At 39.7% G+C, this 27,501-nt stretch overlaps 1 protein-coding gene across 1 annotated transcript; it reads right to left on the bottom strand.

The window, feature by feature from the left end:
- Nucleotides 1-1,188: 1,188 nt before the first annotated feature.
- Nucleotides 1,189-24,266, bottom strand: LOC134215712 (ninjurin-A-like). The gene is made up of 3 exons (XM_062694838.1): nucleotides 23,571-24,266; nucleotides 1,745-2,062; nucleotides 1,189-1,674 (listed from the first exon to the last, which is right to left on the bottom strand). Exons 1-3 carry the CDS (start codon nucleotides 23,799-23,801, stop codon nucleotides 1,300-1,302), a joined length of 924 nt encoding a protein of 307 aa, XP_062550822.1. The 5' UTR covers nucleotides 23,802-24,266; the 3' UTR covers nucleotides 1,189-1,299.
- Nucleotides 24,267-27,501: the final 3,235 nt, after the last annotated feature.

Genomic DNA, 27,501 nt, shown 5'->3' on the forward strand with positions numbered 1-27,501 from the left:
ATATCCAAATACGAAACTAGTACACGCAACCAGTATGCCATAATCAGGGTCTTACTGATATCAACCCTGATGTGCCAGTGGCACTCTCTGGGCTTGTGCTTTTGAAGCGGCACACAGTCGCTTTGATAGAGTCTGATTACGGGCACTTGTGGTTTTTTGGGAGGGATTTTAGCAGAGCCTACTGCTAAATCCCACCACGCCCTAGGCAGTTCTCCCTGACTCACAGACAGCTGGGGAGGGGTCGTCAAGCCCTTGGACATGGTCCCTGCTGCCCCCGCCCTGCTGTTGGCCCTTTGCACCACCGGAGGTGTACAGGATCCATAAGGTAAAGGAGACATTGCAACAAATGTCCAACAAAATAATTTCCAATTTTAGACAAAAATCATTGCAATCTTCCATTGCAACGATTAGCTCCTTGTACCCTTAGCATAAATTAGGCTAAGTTTAGTTTAAGTTAAAAAAACATTGTAATTCGTACATGGTTCAATTTAACCAGAGGAAAAATCCTAACTGTCAGAGGCAATCGAAATGTATTATTAATAACTAGAAATGTAACAGCAAATAAGGATGATAGTGTTAAGAAAACACGGAACACTTACCCCACTGTCATAAGACGAGTTTAGCACAATTTAATTTAATTCCGCCACCCTTTAGTCGAGTCAAGTACGAGACACTGAAGACAAACTTACAGTTGAGGTCGAAATACGTATATGTAAAAGTATTACGAAGTGGTGGAATTAAATGGAATTGTGCTAAACTCGTCTTATGACAGTGAAAACATTCCACTAAAAAAGAGCTAAATAATTTTCTTGACGAAACACTTAGTCTAAGAGATGAATGCATGTATTAGATAATTAGCAAATAAAATTAGGTAAAAAAAAGAAAGAAAAAAAGTTCATTGCTCTTTAAACAATATCAAACTTTGAAGTCCTCTTGCTCCTCCATAAATTCCAATTCTTCGGAGCCCTTTCGCTCCGGTATCAATTTCCATTTCTTGGAGTCCTCTTGCTCCTTCAACAATTTCCAACTTTTGAAAATTATTAAAGGAGCAAGAGGACTCCAAGAGATAGAAGAGTTTGCTGAGAATTGTTGCGACGAATGGTCGAGACTAGAAATCTCGGTCGGGTCACGACAGTCACTTTTTCAGATTACGGCAGTGAAGTGATTCAGTTAACACTGACCAAACAATTTCGATTTTCAATATGTCTTTATTGAATACGTGAGATTCGTGTTATTATTAAAAATGTACAACTTAAATGCATAGTACCAACTGTAGCTTTAGAGAGTTTCAATTACCAACTACACTGCTTGGGTCGGCTCTGCCACCCCAAACGCCGATATAAGTACGTTCACTAGCGTGATGACGAAGATTCCTATCGTCACCATATTGTTGATTCGATCAGCTTTGCAGAAATCGTCCTGGTTTTTGATATTGTATCGACTCTTCCAGATCAACCCAATCCCAACGGCCACCTGGCAGATGATGCTGGTCGCTATGAAAGTCAAACTAAAGTAGAAATACGGATGACGCGAATACGACTCGAGCACGTAGCGTAGCTGATTGGCATTGGCTGAGAGCAATGCCAAGTCCATCATCCCTTGAGCGAGATTCTTCTTCTGCTGGTACACGTTCACATCGGGAATCACTCGCGCTCCATCGGCTGTTTGTATAATCTAAAATAAAACGCAAACATTGACTATCATCTTGATTTAAAACTCATTATAGACAAAAAGGTTACCGTACCGGAGGCAATTGCGGTCCAAATTCGGGAGCGTACGGAAATGGTCCCATCGGGTTACTGTTCCTTCTACCGGGAGACCTTCGACCGACATCTCGGTCCCGATCGTCTCGGCTAGGTTTTTGTGGGAGAAACCCGTCGTCGATCCCTCTGTTATCGTAATCTCCCCCTCCGATATCAATCGGTCCATCGTCCTCGTCCATTTCGGGGCCCGTTGTGGGCGGCTTTTGACGCGGTAATCGACCCTCATCGGTAGGGAGCAAGGGAATGGCATCGTTTTGGGCGGCAGTGGTATCACGGCGATTGCGTCGATTGGGTGAGCGCTAGAAATGTGAATAAAATACATAAATCATGATGTATTGAAGTAGAAGTAGCGGTGATTGCTTTCAGATAGCATGACTATGGGAAATAAATGTTTCAGAAATGACGGAATAACGATCGTTGATTGCGATCGTAATCCCTTTATTACTTTATAGGCTCATATGTTCATCAATCGTGTAATGCATTTTAATGTAATTTAGCGTTTTGACTTACTGTTTGTAAATTTTGAATGTAAATAAGCAGGAAGTGTTTTTATTTATCACAAAGGCTTCGCAGGTGACTGCTGAAATTTGTTTTGATTGTTGATTTTTTTTCTCCTCACATGTTTGGTTCGAACAGCCGAATTTGATGAAAATATTTTTATCTAATAAAGGCGTAAAGTGGATTTTTTCCTAGATTTGTGTATGACGAGTAGATCAGTGTCTCGTGTGTGATCAAGTTTTTTTTTAGCAAAGTAAGGTGACCAAGGATCGAACTGCAATACGGCCGCAAGTTCAAACATCTACAGGTATACCTCGACCATATAGAGTTTTTACCTTGTTTATATGGATTTTTTTCGTTAAATTTTGCCTTCGTACTTTAAGGTTTTAGCAAGCTTCAAAATATTCTACGACATATTTAACATTGTTTCGATAAATTAATTACATATTTTTGGCAACTCGGCTGTACGAAGAATCTGTTTTTGTTAAATATTTTGGCTGTGCTGTGTATATACACAGCTCATGTTTCCGAAATGGAAAAATTGGTATCAAATTTGCAAAAAAGAATCCACGTGTCTTGATGGGAGTTGAACCCTCCACTCTCTCCAACCTCCTACTCTCAAGATGCCTATCCTCACACAACAACACCACTCAAAGGTCACGTTTGCGGAATAGTCCTTCGAATTAGAGTACTAACCTCCACCGCGGTGAGATCTTGTTTTTGCAAATTCGGATGCTTGATTTACCCTATCCAAAGTGTAAGAAGTTCTGGGCTCGAATCCCACCAAGACACGAGGATTCTTTTACGCAAATTTAGTATCAATTTGTGAATTCCAAAAGCATATGTAGTGCATATACACAGCCAAAATATTTAACAGACAAGATGTTAATAACATATAAAAGCGCATATAATCATACAATCACTAATCAGCTTACCGAATAGTCTGCATACCATATCGAATGAAAAGGCCATAAACAATGTTTGCACTTTGCAGACTCCGACAGATTGGTAGTCCCAAGCACTTTCTTCACTCGCAAAAATACATTCACAAGGCCAATCGCCTAACCAAGAAATGGAAATCATAATAACGCTAAATCCTTCGGGCATTAAAAGACGAGGTCTTGTACCGTTTTTAAAACTAATTTTCATTTACAGCGCCTTTGGAGTCATTTATACCTCGGAGTTGGCTGGACACATCTTCCGGAGAAAAGTTGAAAGGCGGTAACTCAATTCGTGTCGAGGCAAACTACTCAAGTACTCTTCAGACGAAGATGATCGGTTATTACTTAGCATGCTTCGAAAGAACGACGAGAACAAATTAGCTGTTTCGAGCGTTGTTTCAGCAATAACTTCGTGGTGACTAATTCGTTTAGGGATTCCGCTCGTCTGTTTCCGACTTCTTACGAACGACCAGCATAATGTAGGATCTCGTTTAAAGTTTTCTTCCGTGCGATGAATATAGCCGCTAAAGCATTGTATTTGAGTTGTATTTGCACTCTATGTCACGCAGCTCAACTTTGCGTTGTTCACCCCTCGAACGGACATATCGTTTCCTAGCTTTACGCAAACGGTTACGGAGCTGCTGTAGCTCTCTGTTCCACCAAGACTGTTTTTTCCTCATATGTAGGCATTGTTGTTTCGTCGGGACTACATCTCGGACAATGGAAAACACTCGTTGGTAGAAATTTGTTACGGCCTCGTTAATATTGCACCCATAGAGACATTCGTCCCAGCGAACGGCAGAAATTAATGCATTCAGTAATACAAAGTCACATTGACGAAAATCAAAATCTAAAGGTCCTTCTGAATTCCAATCATCGTTACACTTATCTGCGGTTGCAAATGTCGTGATGATGATTATCGATACGGAGCAATGGCAACGGTGGCTCGAGTAACTCGAAAAGTTGTATATAATTTTATTTAGATTCAGCCAAATCTGGATAGATGACGAATGATGACGACGATCGTTGGGGCCCGTTCTGCAATTTCAGGTGGAAGGGGGAAATGGAAAGGTTATAGCATACCTTGATGATGCTAGAAACACGTGTTAGTACGCTAAGCTGGTATTAGCTCGAGAACTGACGCCGCTTTGCTGTTCGTTACCGGCGACGCTGTGATGTCGGTAGGCCGACAGTGCTGGGATGTCTGCGGGAGGGAACTGCGACTAAGGATGTGCGATTTTTCCTAACAAAACGAAACGAATCGAAATTTAAAATGTTTGTGTTGACTCGAAACGAAACGAAACGAAATATATATTTACTTTCGAGACTTCGAAACGATACGAAATCAACGTCCATTTAATTCGAAATTTTTCGAAACGAAACGAAATTTTGATTTTTTTTCCGCGGATTTTTTATTGAATTGATTTTACATTAAGTACGCAACTCTGATTTCATTTTCTCAAAGTCCAATAAAAGCTTTGCGACCAATAGAATTATAGTAACAGAAGAAGCTGTCAGTAATATTTCGCCGTGTTCCCGTTTACTATTGGCGATTAGGCAATACCCCAGCATTTGTTCCGCTTTCAATAGAATTCATCGTGGAATGAGTGCTCCCGAATCTGATCAATTTTATATCAGTTCAGCTTTATATCAGTAAGTATGTATATAAAAATATAGGAATTGTGGGATTTTGATTCGTATTTTGATTCAAATTCTATTTAAAACCTTATTTTATTTAGATTGTGTTTCAAAAATGTGATCACCAAGTTTTTACGACTGCAGTTTGCCAGGTATGAAGAAATATTTTTTCCTTTCTCATTCAAAAACTTGTAACAAAAGGATATTATTTCCTTCCAAATTCAACCTTTTTATAGGAGGCTTGGAGACCCATGGTCTTTTATACAATCAACTTGACGAAACTATTGTCTTTTTGTGCTTGTATATGTGTTTGTGCACATTAGGCATGCAAAAAATATGATCAAATTGTCATCCTCAACCAACTTCAATTGAGGGCAAGAAACAGCTGCTATGGACAGTATGAGCCGGTCACATCTTTTTTTCTTCCTAATCAATGGAGGGGGAATCTGCTCAACAGACATCCTGGGTTGACCAGGAAGTGCGGGGTTAGGGATCACCGAGGGAGGCAGGACTACATCCCCGACCCGCTAAACCGTTTCCATTGCCGCCAAGCCCATAGTCCCTTCGGTACAACCAGAAAGTAATGCTTCAAAGGGGGGCCAGTGCACAACGCACCCTCGAGGTTAGCTGCGTGTCCTTGCAGCATCGAACTTCGTGACTCGCTTTTTTAGAAGAACACCATGGTATCGTGCCAGCGCATTACCGGCTTTCCAGGTGGCCTTACCACGCCCTATGTCCTCGGAAGGTGGGAAGGGTCGACTTCGCGCCTGCTTCCCTCTGCACGACTGGTATCAAGAATGATGATGCCGCGTGCACCCCAAATTGCGATAGGGCCTATTCCTTTCTGCGATAGGGCCTATTCGCCAGCACACAGAGAGACTTGCCGATGCGGTGCCTACGCCTGCCCCAGCCTTGACGAGGACCCCTTTCCGTCCTCGGGCTCGGAACCCGCCCGGTTGACCAACGCCGCGAAAGCGACGATACCATGTTGTTCTTCGCGCGAACACTTGTTCGATAGAAGGATCGAGTTCGACCACAGAGCATGACCACCGGTATGACCCATGAAGCCGACTCCGATCCCTTGGACCACCTCTTATTTGCGCCTGAACTAGCCATCCTTGAGTCCACGCGCCAGCTTCTGTGTAGCTCCGAGACGATTTGGGCGATAGCCGATAAAACGGCGTTCCAGCCAACTTTATCTTTACACATTCTCCGAACTAGGTTGTCCGGGGTAGTATCCAGACCACATGTGGCAAGCATGTGGTCACGCATTGCGCGAAAACGTGAGCACACGAACAACACGTGTTCCGCCGTTTCCTCTAAACCTGCGCACACCAAACACTCGGGCGAGGCCTAGCAAGCCAGCTGCGTTACCTGCACTGTGATTTTGCAGCACGCTTAAACGCCGGGCACATCGAACTCCCCATGGGGTGCTTGCTGTTCACAGCTTTGCTGGAACAAATCAAACAATTGGGAGGGTTCGTGCAGCATTGTGCCTTATGTCCCTCCAATCCGCAGCGTCGGCAGAGATTGCTTCTGTCAGGGCCTTTGCAGTCCCATTGCTTGTGTCCCGGTTCCAGGCACTTGAAGCAAACTTCGGGTTGCTCGTATGTGCCCACAGGGCACACCGACCATCCCACCTTGACGCTCCCTAACTTGACTACCTTGGAGGCGTCCGCTGCAGATAGCCGAACCAATGCTACCTGCGTCCCTGCCGGACCTTTCCGTAGCCGAACGGCTGCGGTGGGCGTCTCCACTTCACGCTGTCGCCGCAGTGCCGTGACGAGCTCTTCGACTTCGGTGATCTCGTCCAGGTCTTTAACCCTTAGATTCACCTCCGTCGTGAGTCCCCTCATCATGACCGTCTCGCCTAGGACCTCCTCCGCCAACTTCTTGTAGGCGGCGCCCTTTTGCGAGACGCCCCGCTTCAGCTCGAGGATCATCTCGCCCATCCGGGTACGTCTTATTCGACGTACGTCGGCGCCGAGTTCACCGAGCTTGACGTCACTCCTCATCGCCTTCAAGACGTCCGAGTACTTAGCCTCGTCCGCCGTGATGACTAGGGCATCGCCCCTGGAGCGATTGGCGCCTACCCTAGACTTCTTGCTACCCTCATTCGCCTGGGCCTTCTTTTCGGCCCTTGACGTCTTTGGTTTCCTCTTGTTCTTGACCAGGGTCCAGGAGGCGTCATCCCCCTCTATTTACCTGGTCTGGTGCGGCTGAGAACTTTCAGCCTGCCGTAACCCCTTACCACCGTCTTTCCTGAGTGGACGGACCTTTCCAGGTCCTTCCTCCCCCGGTTTTGGAGGTACCTGGCCGGGGTTCAGCTTCCCAGCCCCACTACCCTTGTTCGGGGTAGTAACCCTCCGCGTTTTGGAGCGGCCCCCAGGGAGCTCATCCCCTGGAGACTGTCTCCCCCGTTTTTGTGTCTGCTGGAGCAGTCACCCCCGACGTATCCGCGAATACTTAAGCCTTAGTCTGGGTAGACTTTGGTACCACTGTCTTCGCTGGCACGCCTTCGGTCGATTCGACCTTGCCCGAGTCCGCGAATCCTTGGGCCTCAGTCTGGGTAGACCTCGACTCCACCGATTTCACGGGTTTACAATTGGCCGTCCCGACCGCCCTCTCCAGCTTGGCGTCCAGCATCGACTTTCGAAGTTTCTGCAAGCTCCTTTTGAGCTCCTTACTGATATTATGCTTCGATGACGCAAAGTGACCCACGCTGGCGCTGCGCACTGAGCTGCCGACTATTGCCTCTGGCCTCCTAGACCTGAACAACCCACCTCTTGCGAAGGGGTTGTCGCCTACACTACTACCACTAATTGAAGAATTGACTTGGTTTTCCATTTTGGTCCCACGAGTTGCTCGGGAAAAGAGGTCCACCACGCCAGAGCCCAGCATGACGCGGTAAGGAACAATTACTGTGGAGGGTGCCCAGGTACCCCACAGGCTCCGTTAAAGGCCTAGCTTATTATTTCACCCCCCTGGCCATGCATCCCCTCGGCACGGGTCGCTTGACGCCTTGGGATTAGGGGTTAGGGACGATGGTCCCGGTCTAACTCTCAGTGGCCATTGGGAGGGGTCGTCAAGCCCTTGGACAAAGTCCCTGCTGCCCCGCGGTCACACCCTTACAGTCAATTAAGGGTTAGGAGAGGAAAATCAGTTTGATATTTATTATTATAAGATTATAAGAGGAGTGCTCTGTATCTCCGTGAGCGCCACGGGAAAGGAATCTTTGGTTTGTTGAGAAGGTAATTAATGTGAAGCCACCTTGGTAAGCGACTAAATATTTATTGTAAACGAAGTTATTTTGAAATCAAAAAGACGGTAGCCGTGTTTCAAATCAATCAAACCCAAAATCATGTGCTTCATTCAATCCATATGTTTTCCTTAGGGCCTTCTTAAAGTGGTGCTTATTCATGCGCTAAAACCTGGTTTGAGGCATAAGAGGTGCGCAAGGAATTTGACTGGATAAAATGTAAACAATCGCATAATCAAAGTGTTTTATTGTACATTTCCCAACACTGGCTGGGACCGCTACCGACGCGACGCCACAGCTCTTTTCAGGTGATTATAGAATGAAGCCAGAAATCGGCCATTTTGTAAACCACGTGCTTTTCCAATATTTTTTTCAAGAGCACGAGATGAAAGAACCATAACGCGTATGGGGCTGAAATAATGGTAGATCGTTTGCTTAGTTATGCTGAACAATCATAATTTGAGTTTCGGCACTGTATGAAAACTATTACGCCAGATTTGGGGTTTTGGAAATGTATGTAGATAAACGTGTGGTGAATTTGAAATTCACCACTGGCTTCATTCTATAATCACCTTTCACTCTTCGTTCCTACTAATCGTGGATTCTGCAACAGAAATAACGCTAGGGCGCGAAACACGGGTCTTTTTATGCCCAGAGAAAATGAAGCGGTGGGTCAAAAGGCCCGTAACTTACATGATTTTGATGTCCGTGTTGGGAATGCATGAAAGGGATTGGTTGGTTCTGAAATTTTTACTAGGTGTGACAAAAATTGAAAAAGTTTAAAAGAAATTGACCAATTGCTGGAGGTTTTCTTAACTCGAAGTCAGCCACTACGTTTTCCATTTCATTTGTTTCGCGGAATAATGAAATTGGGGATGCATAAAGCTATGATTCAAATTTGGCTAGAAAGTGATAATTTATCCGGAATGAACTACCATGCATTACTACGGATCCGCGATCATTATGAAAATAATAGCTCAAAATTACGATGTACGCTTCATTATCAAAACCCTTTTTTCTGCATAATTACGTCATCTTTCGCACCATGATATGTGCTAATTGTACATTATTTATGCGTTATTAAATCAAGTCATGCTCAATACGTGGTTTGCCAAAATTAGTAGGAATCGGAAAAGTGTCAATAGATGCTAATGTGCATCTGCCATATTGGTTCTTTAGCAATAAGGGTGTTAATCAAACACGTCGCAAATCCCATTCATAAGACCGGTTATATGTCGCCGATTCATTCATCGCCTATAAGGCAGCTATACACTTTAGGAATCTTGTTCACGGGATTTTTCTCCCATACGTAATTTCACTAATTAATATTTTTAAGTATAAATATCTCACCACATATGGGGACTCAATTCGTCGGCATCCACAGTAGTTTTACCCTTTCTTTTTTTTTATACTACCCTTCATACTTCGAGTATGATTGGCCTAGAAAATAGTCAAAATACTCACATTACTGCCGTAAACTAATGTAGTTACCGATTCATAAAAATTACGATAGAATAGTGTCACTCACTTTTAATAATAAATGTATTTCTTCCGACTATCTCATCGAATTGACTGGATAAGAAAGGTGGAATCAGCGCCCTGAATAGGCCACCAGCATTTGCCTACAGATGTTTGATTTGCGAAGTAATTTCACTTGCAATTTTGCAGTCCATTTTCGGTTTGTTATCATTGGGATTAGCTCAGAGTAGTTGGTTATGGCATTGTGTTTTTCAACTCAATGGTGTTTGAACATCTACGGAGTAACTCCAGCGAAATGCCGTAACAATTCGATTTCCATCAGGCATCTTCATCATCTCTACGCTGTTGAATCAATCTATGACGAGCACAAGTATTTGAAGGGTAAGAACCTGTTGGATGAACATGACGTGCGATTTTTTTTAAATCAGTGTTTTGCATAAACCTGATTGCTATATATACATAGGGAGTCATTTCTATAACGTATTATTACAAAAGTCATTAGAAGCTGTGTTATTTGGCATTTCATTCAGCTGTAAAATCAACAACTTAGTTCATCTTCGACGGTTCACCCCTGAATTAACGGTTAATTTTCCGGTTCGGTCCAGCGTGTTTCCTCCTACGGGTTGCATTAAAAGATACAGCTATCGAAAGTTGCTGGTTTATTGCGCTCCGAAATACAAGCTGGTAATGAAGTGCATTTCAAGAAGCATTTATTTATATGCACGGTTGAGGCTAAAGATTGAGAGGTGTATGTTTAGTTTTCTTGTTTTGTTTTCCTTTTCATATTCATTACGACATTCAAATCTTTCTTGTAAGCTTTTTACAAGCTCATTGATGGTGGCAATTTGCTTATAGTCGTACCTCAGCGCACAATACGATTTCATGTGTTCATTAATTGAAAATGTCATGTGAAATCTATCGTTTATTTGGGAGGCTCATCATTTTTCAAATATTCATCGTTAGACACCAAGTTACAAAATTGTTTAAAGTACTATACGAGAAATAAAAAAAATGTGAAAAAACGAACATTTCAGTATTAAAGTGGACCAACCACGATCGGGTGAACCTGGTATCAGTACTACAATTGAATTTTTTTTGTAAAAAAAAACATTCTCTAATACTGAACTTTTAGACAATTCATTGAATATCAACAAGTTTAATGTTTATTGCCAAAGTTCATATGAACTGAATCTTAGTTCGTACGGATGGAATAAAATTCCTGCTACAGTTCATAAAATTCTGGCTCATGCTGATGAAATAATTACTCGTCCACCTGCCCCTTTAGGTTCAATGGCTGAAAAAGCAGCAGAGAGTTAGCATAACCAGTTGTAGAAATTTAGACGGTATTAGAGATGGAAAATACCGGTATTTCGATATTTCAAATTCTGCTGTCATTATGAAAATCACCTAAATACTTATATCAGCTAATAAATTCCCCATGCAACAAATACTTACAAAAATTGAATGAGCGCATGATGAGCGCCGTTCACTTTACAGTAAAAATCGATCATCATTGTCATTAATCAAATGTGTTGCTACATTCTCTTAGTCATCTGGTAAATTGCCGATGACTTTTTCTTCAATGGACATTGATTACATCGTCGAGAATTTTTGCTCAAGTGACTGCGTCTGCAATTCACGGAATAAAATTAACATGGAATTTGAAGAGAAAATTAAACCCGGTAGGTCAGATGTTTTGTGGTTTTATTTTTTTTGCGGAAAGCGAAAGCGTGGCGTAGCCAAGTGTTCAAAAGTAATTGAATGTGAAGGCTCCAGCACAAGCGGAAGGAAAATACATCTCAAATTAATGTAAAACATTATCTTGAAACATGATGCTTCTCCAGAGAAGATGGCTACGAACATCTGCTGCAATTTACGAACCATATTTTTTATCGTGGTGGAATGTTTATATTGGTGGTGACGAAATCGAGGCGATTGTTGAATTCGTGTACTTTGGCGCACTGGTGACCTCCGATAACGATACCAGCAGAGAAATTAGGAGACGCAGGGAATCGTACGGACTTTGAACTCCGCAAAACGCTCTATCGAATAGAGTTCGCCGCCGTACCAAACTGACTATCTACAAAACGCCTATTAGACCGGTAGTTCTCTATGGACAAGAGACCTGGACGAGGCTCGTGGAGGACCAATGCGCACTGGCAGTTTTCGAAAGGAAAGTGCTGCGTATCATCTATGGTGGGGTGTAGATGGCGGACGGTACGTGGAGGAGACGAACGAGTTGCATCAGCTGTTGGGAGAACCACCCAAGTAACAATTTCCACGCTTCCTGGCTTTATCTAATTCTTATTGCGGACTTATGACAGCAATCACCAAGCTAATTGCTCAGTTTTATTGGCGCTCTTATTGCTATCAATAAACCTCTCATAAATCTACTGGAAAACAGATTCAAACGTCAAATGCCTATTGAGCATATGAACATATCTATGGTTGTGATGAAGAGCGTAATAAATCCAAATTTCAACGCTCGATTAAAGCTCCAATTTTTAATCATAATGTGGTCAAATGAAATTACCCCCATAAGAATGTTTGCATTGCGAAGAGTTTATGACGGTGTTTAATAAAAGCAAAAAAATTCTGATCAAATTCCATGATGGCCATATTGAAAATGGAGAAGCATTTCGCATTCAGTGAAATATATCACTGAAATTAATGATTTAACGACATTTTCACCACGTATCATACTTTTTCTGATAAATAATTTTATTTATTAATAATTTGGGAAAAGTACTAATCGATTTAGTGGACATGCTGGATGTTGTGGTAATAAATATTTTCGATTTATTTCCCTGAACTACGTTATATTGCCGGCGCGTAGTGTTCAAGTTTATTTTTTCACCAGCTTTGCCCTGAAAAAAAAATAATAATTTGTTGTCATCATCATAATTTTCATCAACAATCCATTTCGTTATTATTTTTCTGCAAAGTTTTGTTTCTCTTTTTTCAAAGCAACATTTTGACAGCTGCCGCAGCCAAATTCCCTTTTTTGCGGGTGGTTTAAAAGGGTTTCTGAATGCTCTCATAATAGATTTATAGTGGTTATGTGGAGAGGGCCACTTGGCAATATCTTACTCTTATAGTGGTCATCAGAAGGTTGCCGTGTATTATTCGGTTTTATTGTTATATCTTATAAATTGATCTTGAAAACCATTCTTAGAGCGGAATAAAACTTGAAATGTTACTTGGGGCATCCATCGTTCAAAACGCGGAAATCGGAACACTGTGGTGGGCTGGGCACGTAGCCAGAATCCGATGAAAATGGTTCTCGACATCGATCCGACGGGAACAAGAAACTGAGGTGCTCAGCGGGCAAGGTGGATCAATCAGGTGGAGGACGATTTGCCTACCCTCTGCAGACTGCGTGGTTGGCGACGTGCAGCCATGGACCGAGCTGAATGGAGAAGACTTTTGCGTTCTGCACAGCCAAATCGGGCCTTAGTCTGGTAATAAATAAATAAATATGTTTCATCGTGGATGAAACAGCATTCCAACTGGCTGTGCGAAACAAAAAATATTTGGCTCCAAAAAATGTTAAGTATGTCCAATCCGTGTTCGGAAACGATGAAGAAAACTACATTTGCCGGTAATGCAGCTGGGAGGCTGGTTACGCCGTCAATTGTGTTCCCCCACAAAAGTCGGCATCCAAGAGCAATTGCTAGAAAATGTCCCTGAAGACTACAGAGTTGGAATAACAGAAAGCGGATGGATGACAGGAAATGCTGTATGAGTATCTGAAGAACATTTTTCTTCCCTGGCTGAAAGAACAACGAATCTCGTTTCCTGTTCTATTGTTCGCTGATGGTCATAACAGTCATGTGACGCTAATGAGCATTGATTTCTGCATCGGCAATCAAATTGGTTTTGATTGCTTTGTATCCAAATTCAACGTATGTTACTCAAGCGCTTGACGTGAGTCTCTTCGTTCCGCTGAAGAAATATTGAGAAAAGACGATCCTCGACGAGCGTAGTCATCGTGGAGTAGAGTAGAGTGGGGCAAGAGTGCGCGTTTTGATTTTATGAAGTTATAAAAAAAGATAAAATAGCAGCACTGCATCAGTTTGATAGGTATTCTAACCAACTATTTTCATGTGTAATTGTAAACGATTTGAATAAACAACAAGGGAGATATGAAGATAGTTAATTTTCTGGTCATTTTCCTAGAAATAATTGTGTTTTTGCAACTAGTATTCCATTACCATATATACGTTCAATCAGGTGAACATTATACCATTTCGATAACCTATTGTATAGAGTACTTTATGGTGCAGAACATAAATTCGATTGGGTTTCCAAGAAGTCAAAACCATAAAATGAATAAATTATGGGGCTGTGGGGTAAAAGTACGCAGGAACTGGTGGGGCAAGAGTACGCATGTGCACCTTTAAGCTCTGTTGTTAAACCCGTATCTTCCGCCGAAATAAGACTACTTCCAAAGCGTGATGATCCACAACAAAGAAGAAAGGGACAGAAATCGAAAATTATCACAATTTCTCCTTTTAAAGATAAGTAATTTGGTCTAAATTAATGATTTCGTGTGTGTTACTTCTACGTGAAGTTAAACGATTTACAATGATATGGAAATGCTAATATCATCTTCCAAACTCGGACGTATACATGTTTATGATAGAATTAGAGGCGAAAGTATAGAATTGATAGTTCCGTTAGGATACGGCAGGCATGAAGAATGTTTTTTATAGAAGTCGATTTGAAAGCGAGCGGAGGGCAATATTTGTGATGGCACATATCACACGACCTTCCTTCTGCCAAATCGACTTCCTCCCCTTCATGGGAGCTTGGCCGAACGGAACTACAATCGTGTGATCATGAACATGTACGTCCGAGTTTGGAAGATGATAAGTAATTTGGTGTATGAAAGGACTTAGTGAACAAAGCACTGAAGCGGAATAATAAAATTGTATTTTGTATTGTTTTACACCTCAACATAGTCCGGAAACACAATTTCATCTTAATGATAATGTTTCAATCAAAAGAAACATCCATAAATTGCGCAACGCTGAGCTGGGTGGTGTTGCGAAATGTATGACGATTTATAGAATTTTTGGAGGATTAAAGCTTCCATTTCCCGGCCATTTTCGTTGTCCCGGGATGCGGGATGAACTTGTTCGTATATCTCGGGAAATCCCGGGATTTTTCGATGATTCCTTAGAAAACTTATTTTTTTATTTAAAAACGATTTTATTCATTGTTCAGGGTGAAGTTCACATTTTAGGAAGGCCAGATAATGCAGATTTAAAATTGGAACTCAATTCAATTCTAATTTGAATCGATTCTTTTGAAAAAAAAAACGACTTCAAGGAGCAAATAATATTCACGTTTTTCTCGGAAGGTAGAGTACCCTTTTGGAATATACGATCGCCAAGTCCGAGAAGAAGGGTTCACTGGCGATTGAAGTCGGCTTGACTGTCGGCATTATTTTGAATATGCATTGGGTTTAGACAGTTGCTGTGATTGCATTCAATACCCTAGTGACGAAAGACGGAAGATGCGCAGTAGAATCGTACTGGGCCCATAACCTATTGATGATATGGGAACCCCCTCACTACTAATTGATACTTTTGCGCTACTAATTGATACTTTTGCCAATAGCTCCAGCTCTTCCTAATGTTGAACAGATCGCTTCCTAATCTTGATGTTTATCGTTAATTTATCGTTATCGCCGATAAAGTTAATTGTGTTTAACGTAATCGCTTGCTGCGATAAAGATGAACTCAATTATTATCGGAGTTCGATAATTTAACGTAAGTTAACTCTATAATTCAACGATAATGGGGTTAATAGATTTCGTGATTAAAGTTGGTATACAATTTTGACAGAAGCCGAGAATTGGACAAATTGATTGCAGCCTGTTGACCAGAGTTGATTTTGATCGAAGCGGTACACCAAAAAATAAGGCAGAGCATCGGGGTCGGACCACTTGTACTTGCGTATGTGCTGGAAAGTTTGTTGTACGAACGTCGATTGGAAGGACATGAATTGGATCAAGAATTGTTTTTGAGGCAAGAAGCTCAGGAAGACTGACTCAATGTTGGGCGGCGCGAGGAATATCAGCTAGTGTACACAATAGAGTGATTCAAATTTTGACATTTTCGCTCCCCTGTGCTTAAACGATTGTTTTTGCTATTTTAATAGTTCTCCCAAATTTTTAGCTGATTTGGATGTAATTTGATTGTGCACGTGCCATTTGAAGGTTATATGAAAATTACTATGAGAATTGCCACTTATGTAAAGGATCGTTTTGAGAAGCGGCTCAGAATCTATTTGAATATATTTAACGCATCGCTATCATAGAATAGATCCTAAGCTAAAAAGCAGTTGATGTTGCGAAGCAATTTGACTTTTGTGAGCAAAATTATAAAGAAAACAGAAATGCTCATTATTGATATTGATGTTATTTTTTTACGTGTTAAATTGAATTTCCCACAATCCAGTATTTTCTCAATAACTTTTGTTGCCAGCTTCAAATCGTTCAGTTGTTACGACGATATTTTCCCTTGTTAAATTCCCTATGTTGCTAACGTATTCATACATTTTAGAGCTTAATGGCCAATGATGGGGAACAGTTTTTCACAAAAGTTACTGTTTTCATAGTAATTTTCATATAAGCTACAAACTGCTTGTGCTCAGTCAAATTACATCCAAATTAGCTAAAAATTTAGGACGATTATTAAAATAGCAAATGCCATCGTTTAAGCATAGGGGAGCAAAAAAGTCAAAATTTGATTCACTCTAGTACACAACCTCGCTGTAGACGGGAGATGGGTAGGAAGCAGGCGCCAAATAGATGTAGCTGATCTTGTACTGTAGATATTTGTCGTTTAATTAATAGAGAGCTGTAGCTGCTAGAAAAGTATCAGTCAGTAGCCCTCCATTGAGTGGTATATGGGAATCTAATATTTTTTGTGAAGGTGTTCTTTTAGCTATCTCCGATATTTTCATGTCTGTTCCTCTCTTACTAATTTAATAATAAGATGATATCGATTGTGAATCACTAAGAACCTTGGCTCCGTATACATGCCTGAGTTTACCAAATAAACGAACTTGAAAAAAAAAACATGTCTGATAGGAGGTATAAACATATGATATGAGAACAATTAATTGCATATTATTCGGCAACTCGGCCGTACGAAAACCATTTTTTGTTAAATATCTTGGCTGTGCATATGCACAGCATATGTTTCGAAATGGACAAATTGATATGAAATTTGCGAAAAAGAATCCACGTGTCTTGGATGGACTCGAACCCTCAACCTCCTACTCTCTAGATAGGCGTGATAACCCCTACACAACAAGACCACTTAAAGGTCACGTTTGCGGAAAAGCCATCAGAATCCGAGTACCAACCTCCACCGCGGTTAGCTCTCTTTTTTGCAAATTGAATATCTTTCGGATGCTTGATTTGCCCAATCTCCACATTTGCTTTACTGGATATACAACAGTAAAGCAAATGTGGAGATTGGGCAAATCAAGCATCCGAAAGATATTCAATTTGCAAAAAAGAGAGCTAACCGCGGTGGAGGTTGGTACTCGGATTCTGATGGCTTTTCCGCAAACGTGACCTTTAAGTGGTCTTGTTGTGTAGGGGTTATCACGCCTATCTAGAGAGTAGGAGGTTGAGGGTTCGAGTCCCTCCAAGACACGTGGATTCATTTTCGAAAATTTCATATCAATTTGTCCATTTCGAAACATATGCTGTGCATATGCACAGCTAAGATATTTAACAAAAATATGATATGAGTTTACCATCTAAGTTGGGTTTCGCGTTTAAAACAAATAACTTTTGTGAGAAGAAAAATTACACTGTTTGCGAACCGGAAATGAAACAGCATTTTTTGTCCCGGGTATCCCGGGATTTTCGGGATTTCAAAAATAATTTTCCTAAATTCCGGTATTTTTTGTCCCGGGATGTCCCGGGATGGAAACTCTATTCATAAGGGCTACATGATCGATTGAAAACTATGTGCGTACTCTTGCCCCACTCTACTCTACAGACAGTCGCAAAAGCGAAGTTTTGTCCGATAATGAAACGGGATTTGGATGTATTTATCGGCAAGGAGACCGCAATCAGGATTGGTTTCAGGAAGAGTGGAATTCACCCATGGAATTTAGATACGGTGGACTACAAAAGTTGCCTGTTATTGCAAATGGAGACAACGAACCAGAGCACCTGGAACCTGAACAGGTCAAGTTCTTGGATGCGCTTGAAGGACGCTTGACAGTTAAGCAGTTTTCTAAGTTTTAGAAGGCCAAGAACGATGTGCTCTGGAAAGGAAATGTGGCGGATACCAATCTATTCTACTTGTGGCAAGGAAAGATCAATCCTCTGCTCCAATACCTGTAGATTGTTCCAATGCTGAGGATCAACTTAACCGCAGAATACGAAGATCTCATTGATTCACCTGCCAAAAATAAAGGTTTTCGAAAGTGAATCTACCGTTAAGAGTGGAGCTACAGCTGTTCCAATGAGCTCGCCTCGTCTTTTTCCATACCATCGTCCGAGGCAACTGTTTGTGGAAAGAAAAAGCGAGACATTGATCCCTCCTTTAGTAGCCACCAGCAAAGCATTTGTTGAGTTTATGGAATCAAAAGAACTTGAAAAAAAAGCTTTGCATGAAAAAGAGCAAAAACGAAAAGAAAGAGAACAAAAACGCTCAATCATAAAAATCGAGGCAATGCTGAAGAAACAGGAACAAGATTATTGATTTTGTGCAAGAAGAGCTACTTTTCATTAAGTAACTCGTCATTCCATACATGACGGTATTGGAAAGTGTTATTTTCAATTTCATACATTTGAAGAGCCTTACGTCATGCTAAATGCACTTGACGGCTATTTGGCTTCTACACCTTTTCAAACTGATCGATTATGTTGGAAAAATATACATTTTCCAGGATTGGCCAAAATAGACACCTCTCCTGGCTTCCTATAAATAGCTAAACGGAAATCCCACAATCAAAACATAAAAATAAATCCTTCGACGTCGTATTTGTATTTTGTTTGGCATATACACAATGGATACACTATACCCAGGGAGCTGAGAATGTTTCCCACTCGAAAACATCTCCTTGACCGGACCGAGAATCGAACTTGCCATCTCTGGAATGGCAATCTTACGCCTCTGCTCGCAAGGCAAACTGTAGAACGTCATCATTGCATTGGATGGAATAATCGGTTTTTTGTTTCGAATGTGTTCTTCACAGAGTCTTAATTGCCATGCAGCAATTAAAAACGACTTGTTTCATCATGCATTCTGTAGGGGAGACTGGGGAGACTTGATCCCCTTTTCTGATTTCCGATGTACCGTGACCTGCCCTAATTCCGCGCATTGCCTAATACCGTGGTTTTCATAAAAAAATCAGAACCATGGGCATCGTATTATTTGGTGAAATGTTCAAACGCATTATGTTTGAATATTTCACCAAATAATGTGATGTCCGTTAGACCTCTTCATGTTTTCAAAAAGTATCAAAAATTCAACCGGTCAGCCCAGAATCACAATTCTTATGCTAAAATAAGTCTCCTGTCAAATTTTCAGCTAATTCGGATAAAATTTCGAGGTGGCTCAAGTCGATTTAGTGGTTTTGGGCTATTTTCAATTTTGGAAAAAATCTAACAAGTGATATAAACGTCGAAAACTATCGCAACAACCTCTATACGGAAGCTTTTGGTGTGCTCTACAAGTCTTGTGAACATTGCGATTCGTTTCGTTCACGTTTTGTCCATGTTAAAGTGATTTTTAAGCTTTTAAGTGCATAAAAATACTGTTTCCCCCAAAAGTCGTTGTTCTACAAAATTCTTGAGTTTATGACAAATAATTGTTAATTTATTATATTATTATTCCTCTTTTTTCCCTGGAAATTTGAGTAATATAATTGCCCATGTGTGATTTATCGTTAAATTCTTGAAAATCAGAAGCTGAACATTTGTCAAAAATTTGCACGCTGAGATTTTTCGAACAAGTTGTTCAAACAAAGAAGCTTCGATTTCACTTGTTACTACGATGCACTCAATGTTAAAAGCATGCAGACATATGGTGAAATTAACAAAATTTGGAAGTCATTTGTTGTAAGCATCAAATATCATATGATTTGATTTATGCTTTGTTCGAACAGCTTGCTTAAAGAAATCCTAGCGTGCAAATTTATGACAAATGTTCAGCTTCTGATTTTTAAGAATTTAACGGTAAATTGCACATGGGCAATTATATTACTCAAATTTTCAAGGAAAAAAGAGGAATAATAATATAATAAATTTACAATCATTTGTCATAAACTCAGGAATTTTGTAGAACAACGACTTTTGGGGGAAGCAGTATTTTTATGCACTTAAAAGCTTAAAAATCACTTTAACATGGACAAAACGTGAACGAAACGAATCGCAATGTTCACAAGACTTGTAGAGCACACCAAAAGCTTCCGTATAGAGGTTGTTGCGATAGTTTTCGACGTTTATATCACTTGTTAGATTTTTTCCAAAATTGAAAATAGCCCAAAAACACTAAATCGACTTGAGCCACCTCAAAATTTTATCCGAATTAGCTGAAAATTTGACAAGAGACTTATTCTAGCATAAGAATTGTGATTCTGGGCTGACCGGTTGAATTTTTGATACTTTTTGAAAACATGAAGAGGTCTATTGTCCATGATAGCCAGGTTCTGATTTTTTATGAAAACCACGGTATTAGGCGATGCGCGGAATTAGGGCAGGTCACGGTATCACAGCCAAAAATAAATAAACATGCGCGATTTCCACACAGACTCTCTAAGAAATATAGTATTTAACTTTACTGATGTATGACGGTCCTTAAATTATTGTTGTTATTGATACACAATCGATTTTTTGGAGTCCTGTCAAAAATCGACTTTTAAAATATTCGGGGGAAATTGATCCCTCTCCAAGGACTTGCATTGATAAAATTAGAAAAGCCCCCAAATTTTTTAAATATTTTTGCTTCAAAATACGCGGAATTTTCAAATTGCTGTGCATTAGATCTGTTCAAATTTCAAAAAGGTTTTTTTAAAATCGACCGGTCAACTGGTATTCACAATTCTTATGCTAAGATAGACTTCTGGTGAAAATTTCAGCTCAATTGGTTGAAATTTAGGTGTGCTTCAAATCGATTTAGTGTTTTTGGCATGATTTTGCCCCTAAAAAAATCGTAACTCTGAGTGGGATGAACGAAATTCATTGCAACAACAACTAAATGAAAGCCATACATATCCTCGAAAATTTTGTAGAACATTGTGTTATAATCGGAACAGATCTTCTACGTGTTTCAACAGATTTCGTCCTTCGAGATACTCAAAAATCAACATTTTTCATTGATAAAAGGCCTATGCAATCTACATTCAGATATTTTTTTGGATTGAATTTGTCGGGGAGTTGCAGCTACACATTCATTTTTGTATAGCACGGTATTAAATCTTGAGCGGGTATCAAATAAAAATTGTAGAAAATTGAGGAGTGGATTCACATTTTAATTTGCTTAATTGACTGCCTCATTACAAAGACTTGCACGCTGGCAAGCATTTCCATCGAACAAGTTACCATTGCTTTTCAATGATCGTCATCAAATAGTTTTGGTTGGGACCTGAAATGTTGTGACAAAGTAATCATTGGTGGCTTGGTAGATTATCATTCAATTTTAACATCATACTGCAACGGCAAGCGTATATGGTGCAGTTGGTAGGGCGTTCGGCTGGTAATCACAGCGTCATGAATCGAATCGCACATAAATTGAACAAAAATTTTGTTTGTCAATTTTTTAAAAGAATGTTCTTGATATGGAAATGCAGCTAATATTATCTTTTCAACTTAAACGTACATGTTCACGATAGAATTAAAGGCGGAAGTACATATCTACTTCTACATGGAAATCTTCATGCCTGTCGTACTATCAACTATCTGTACTTTCGCCTCTAATTACATCATGAACATGTACGTTTAAATTTGAAAGAAGATGTTAGCATTTGCAATCCCATATCAAGAAGTAACAAACTCATCTCATCAATTATAACGTGGTTGATGTTACAAACAATTGCTCTTGTCAGATTCTTTTAAAAAATTGACAAACAAAATTTTTGTTCAATTTATGTGCGATTCGATTCATGACGCTGTGATTATCAGCCGAACGCCCTACCAACTGCACCATATACGCTTGCCGTTGCAGTATGATGTTAAAATTGAATGATAATCTACCAAGCCACCAATGATTACTTTGTCACAACATTTCAGGTCCCAACCAAAACTATTTGATGACGATCATTGAAAAGCAATGGTAACTTGTTCGATGGAAATGCTTGCCAGCGTGCAAGTCTTTGTAATGAGGCAATCAATTAAGCAAATTAAAATGTGAATCCACTCCTCAATTTTCTACAATTTTTATTTGATACCCGCTCAAGATTTAATACCGTGCTATACAAAAATGAATGTGTAGCTGCAACTCCCCGACAAATTCAATCCAAAAAAATATCTGGATGTAGATTTCATAGGCCTTTTATCAATGAAAAATGTTGATTTTTGAGTATCTCGAAGGACGAAATCTGTTGAAACACGTAGAAGATCTGTTCCGATTATAACACAATGTTCTACAAAATTTTCGAGGATAGGTATGGCTTTCATTTAGTTGTTGTTGCAATGAATTTCGTTCATCCCACTCAGAGTTACGATTTTTTTAGGGGCAAAATCATGCCAAAAACACTAAATCGATTTGAAGCACACCTAAATTTCAACCAATTGAGCTGAAATTTTCACCAGAAGTTTATCTTAGCATAAAAATTGTGAATACCAGTTGACCGGTCGATTTTAAAAAACTTTTTGAAATTTGAACAGATCTACTGTGCATATACATGAACGATTTTTGTTATTGAATTCGACAGCAAATGTACACAGATAAAAATATGTTGTGATTTTAAATGTATTTTCATGCACATATTTGGAGCATGCAAATAAACGTAACATTCAATCGATCTCACTATTCTTTTAAATCGAAATAAATTTAAACGGTGCTTACTTGTAAAATTCAATCAAATTTAATTGAATATCGAATGTTAATTCGTTTGATGTGATGGGCTTTAACTTTACACGTCGTTGAATTTTCAAAATTATTTGCTGTGTAATTTTAAAATTTGGGGAGACTTGAACTTCTTTCTATGATATCTACGCAATAAATAATTTTTCCTGCCAACCCTTCATCAAATATGTCAAATTTTCAAAAAATTAGAAGCCTGAGGATAGATTTATATTTTTTTTAAATTTTTTCGCCAAATTTTTGTATGGGTGAGTAATGGGGGATCAAGTGTCCCCATATTGAGACAATAACTTTAAATCCAAATATCCTAAAACTTTGAAGGAATGTTGACATTTTCATCAGTACAGATCATTAAGCATATTTATGGATTGTGCTGTGAAAAAACAAAAGCATTTGGTCATTGTTATGAAAAGTTGTTCAAATTTTGCGTGATCAATCAAAAAAATCTTTAGGAAGGCAAAACAAACAAACCGCTCTGCAGAGTAAATAAGGTTGTCAATCCAAAAAATAACTCACCACATAAAGGTAATTTGTCTAGAGGATCTATACTAAAAATACGCTAGAACAAAACTACTTTAGTTCTCGATATAACAGGGGGTGATCAAGTCTCCCCACCTTCCCCTAGTATCACACCAGCAATCATTCGCGCTTCGGTGAATTTTTCTCGTTTCCTTTTCATTCTGTATTTCATGCACTTTTAATCTCAAATTCGCAAAACATTCAAGTCAACTGCTGCACTTGAGGCACTCCGCATCGTTCACCACGCAACGATAGGTTTTGTGTTTAACAGTCATGGCCACGTCTGTACAATGTGGTCTAAGTTATTATAAGGTAAGATGGAATATTCATCCAACGGAAATTTAGCCGAAAGAATATTCAAACAAACGATGTTCCGTCCAATAAAATTATATTTCCATTAGGCACTTACACTGCCAGACCTTGCACGTGTTCCATTGGAGTCTGGTTTCAACGGTCTGCTCCGATTACCGCCACTTGGCTTTGGCATCCTGGTTTCCGGTTTTGGGATGCTAACCGCTTCCGGCACTACCGGAACCACGGCGGCTGTCGGTTTCGAATCCATATCACCGCTATTACTGTGTTCAGCTGATTCTTCAATAATGATTTCCACACTCTTGTCGTTCTGGTTCGCGTTGGACATGTTCGTGTTGCTTTTCCTCTCTATGACTCGATGACGTTATTAGTTAAAAAAAATCGATTTTCACTTTGTTTATTTGTGGTACCAAGGGTATCGACCGAACTTCGCGGTATCACTGATTTCAGAGTTGTATCACTTAAAGCACAACTTTACAAGCCGATAGTAAATTCCATCGAAACCGGTTCTGATACGTCTTTGTCACCGAGATGTATTCTTTTAATTAAAGATGCCACTTATTTCTCACGCGAGATTAATAAACGAGTATTCTGCAATCAACAACTTCACTGATGAGTCAGATATAAAAATAATGAAAGGAAAAAGCTATGTGCATGAAGCTGAAACATCAAGACTATCGAAACGACGTACCGACACGATCAACGTATTGCAAACGCAAAAATCGCGACTTTCGTCTGCTCCCGTCCACGATCGAAAGACAAATAATGCGAAAATCAAGTGAACGGATAGCGGCGCTGCTTTCTGTTTATGTCGAGATCATAAAGGAATAACATTCAACAACCACACGGGAGGGTAGCAGCAGTGTGGTAGGTTTATAATACTTCGTGCGTTTTCGCGACTACATGGTTGGGTGAACTACCCTTTGCCAGTTTCAAACGATAGTTGTTTGACTGTGTAGTGTGTATTCTATATAAAGTAAAAAAAAACGTTCGTATGGTTTGTTTGTGTTCATTCAAAGGGTCAGTAGCTCTGTGAATAACAGTTTGAGCAACTAAAAAAGAAGTCTTCGAATTCTTTCGACTTCCATATTCAAATATGTTTCTATGATCGTATATACCAAACAGTTGTATTCTTGACTTATTTTCTTCTTGTCTTTTTGTTTTTTGCTTTCTGGTCTTCTTGTCTTCTTGTCTTCTAGTCTTCTTATCTTCTTATCTTCTTTTTTCTTGTATTCTTGTCTTCTTATCTTCTTGCCTTCTTGCCTTCTTGTCTTCTTGTCTTTTTGTCCTCTTGTCTTCCTGTCTTCTTGTCTTCATTTCTTTTCTTGTTGTAGCAGTTCTTTATTTATTAACGTAAATAGAGAAAATTGGCATCATTGGCGGTTTGAAATAAAATAAAGCATTTTTCAAAACATGCCACATATTAGATGTGTGAGAAAATTCGTTTCGAAGAATTGAATTCAATATCGTAGTACGTATTCCACGAAGCCTTATACTGACAGCAGAATGGCAGTGGTTTTCCCTATTCACGGGTTATTTCATTTGCGTGAACTATAATGAATACTAATGTACCCCCTACCACATGATGTTGATTCTAACATTCCTATTTAGGGTATATTCGAGTTTTCCATTCTACAAGTGGTGTACAGAATATAGCTATAATATATCTGTTATTACTCATGTGTGGGAGTACGGTTATAGATCTTTTCATAGAATTATCGGCGGCCCGATGAAATATAGCTATGAATGTCTATAGATATGCGAATTTATGTAATACTTTGGTTCAGGCATCTATTGATGAGACCTGGCAGTCATGAGATCATCGAAAAGTTACTCTCGAAAATTTTAGATTTATTAGGTAAGTTAACAAATGAAATGGAAATGTCTATTGGTAGTTATTGAGCCACCATTGAAACCAGTACGGCACATCATGACGTATTGTGACGAACGAATTACTCTGACGACGTACTACATTGGTCGTGACTCGTGAGAGCGAGTAATCACTACAAATCGGTTGAACGCTATACCTATATGTCAGTTATACTGACACGCGTATACAATACATACGTTGTTCAACATGGGAAACATAATACACATTACAAGTAGCATGTCGGAGACGGGAAAAACCAGGTGATTGGTCTCATAAATCGGGGCAGTACCTGCCTCAAGTAGCTTGCTAATAAAACTGTAAACAAAGATAATTAAAAATGCAAATAGTTACTGATGTGTGATTCAACACTCGTTGTTCACTTGCGGAATTCTTAAATCTTAGCAGAGAATTCTGGATGCTATATTGCATCTCTGATTGTTGATATCAGTTTGCTTGTATTGAATATAGCTGAGTAATTCTCTGTGAATTCGAATGCGACTAATTTCTATATTTTTTTATTTTGCATAGGGTAACGGTTCCCGACCAGTAGATGGTAACAGATTAATAACAGAACTTGTTACAGTAAAACCTCCATGAGTTGATGTTCTATGACTCGATATCGACTCATGGAAGCAAATTATTCGATATTAAAAAATGTTTTCTGGGTTACTATGATGGTTCGTTCAAACTGCTCTCCAAGGATTTTATATTCTACATCTAGATATTTCCATTAGTCGATGGTCCCTTCAATATCGACTCATGGAGGTTTGACTGTATTACGTTACAGCATTTTTTTAACCGAGGTTTTTATAAAACATGTACCATTAGTAGTTAAAATAACACAAATTGAAACAAAATTTCTTCAAGTTTTAATAAAAACATTACTAAATATGTTTTCAATAGAACAAAAATATAACTTGATGTGTTACATGTGATGAAAATAACGAAAATTATTACAAATTATGTTATAAATTCGTTTAGATGGAGTAAAATCAAAGAGCAGATTTGTTTTGCACTGAGTGTAGGACATCACTGACTGTGATATAATTTTGTTATGACTAACTAGTTGGGTATCAATTGTGGAGATATTAGTAAATTCACAGAAGAAGGTATTTTCAAAAAATCGATAACTAGGCGAAATTTACAGCTGTAATACCTTATAAACTATTATATTTGCCAAAGCCCTCAGTACACTGTTTGTCGTGATGACAAATATTTGTCAAGTCAGCCTGAAACCCATGTCGATTTATTATTATTTATTCAGACTAAGGCCGAAGTGGCCTGTGCTGTACATAAGAGTCTTCTCCATTCAACTCGGTCCATTGCTGCACGTCCGCAAATCATCCTCCACCAGATCGATCCACCATGCCCTCTGTGCACCTCGCCATCTTGTGTCCGTCGGATCGTTGTCGAGAACCATTTTCACCGGGATACTGTCCGACATTCTGGCTACATGCCCGGCCCACCGCAGTCGTCCAATTTTCGCGGTGTGAACGATGGATGGTTCTCCCAACAGCTGATGCAACTCGTGGTTCATTCGCCTCCTCCACGTACCGTCCGTCATCTGCACCCCACCATAGATGGTACGCAGCACTTTCCTTTCGAAACCTCCAAGTGCGCGTTGGTCCTCCACGAGCATCGTCCAGGTCTCGTGTCCGTAGAGAACTACCGATCCAATGAGCGTTTTAAAGATTGTCAGTTTGATACGGCGGCGAACTCTATTCGATCTTGCGGTGTCCAAAGTACGTATGATTTGCAGCCACTATGCGTCTCAGAATTTCTCTACTGGTATCATTTTCGGCAGTCACCAGTGAGCCCAGGTACACAAATTCTTCTACCACCTCGATTTCGTCACCACCGATGTAAATTCGAGGTGGGTGGCTCACATTGTCTTCTCTTGAACCTTTTCCTATCATATACTTCGTCTTCGACGTGTTGATTGTGAGGAATAAGAGAAGACCCATTCATTAGCTTAAAAAATCTCTATAACAGCGATATCACAATAATAATAATAAAAGAAAATTATGCACCTCTATAAATAAAAGCAATTTTAAATAAGCATGCGTGTAGAAAAGGTTTGTTTTTTTTTTTTTATAATTGCTTTTATTTATAGAGGTGCATAATTTTTTTTATATTATTATTATTGTGATATCGTTGT

Source organism: Armigeres subalbatus, chromosome 2, assembly GCF_024139115.2.
Source record: "Armigeres subalbatus isolate Guangzhou_Male chromosome 2, GZ_Asu_2, whole genome shotgun sequence".
Lineage (NCBI taxonomy): Eukaryota > Metazoa > Arthropoda > Insecta > Diptera > Culicidae > Armigeres > Armigeres subalbatus.

What these genes read in the sequence shown, in the direction of transcription:
- LOC134215712 (XM_062694838.1), bottom strand. Translation starts at nt 23,801, where the DNA reads ATGTCCAACGCGAACCAGAACGACAAGAGTGTGGAAATCATTATTGAA. An exon ending in CACGTGCAAGGTCTGGCAGT is followed by an intron (nt 2,063 to 23,570) that starts GTAAGTGCCTAA and finishes TCACATTTCTAG; the next exon opens with CGCTCACCCAATCGACGCAA. An exon ending in TTGGACCGCAATTGCCTCCG is followed by an intron (nt 1,675 to 1,744) that starts GTACGGTAACCT and finishes GTTTTATTTTAG; the next exon opens with ATTATACAAACAGCCGATGG.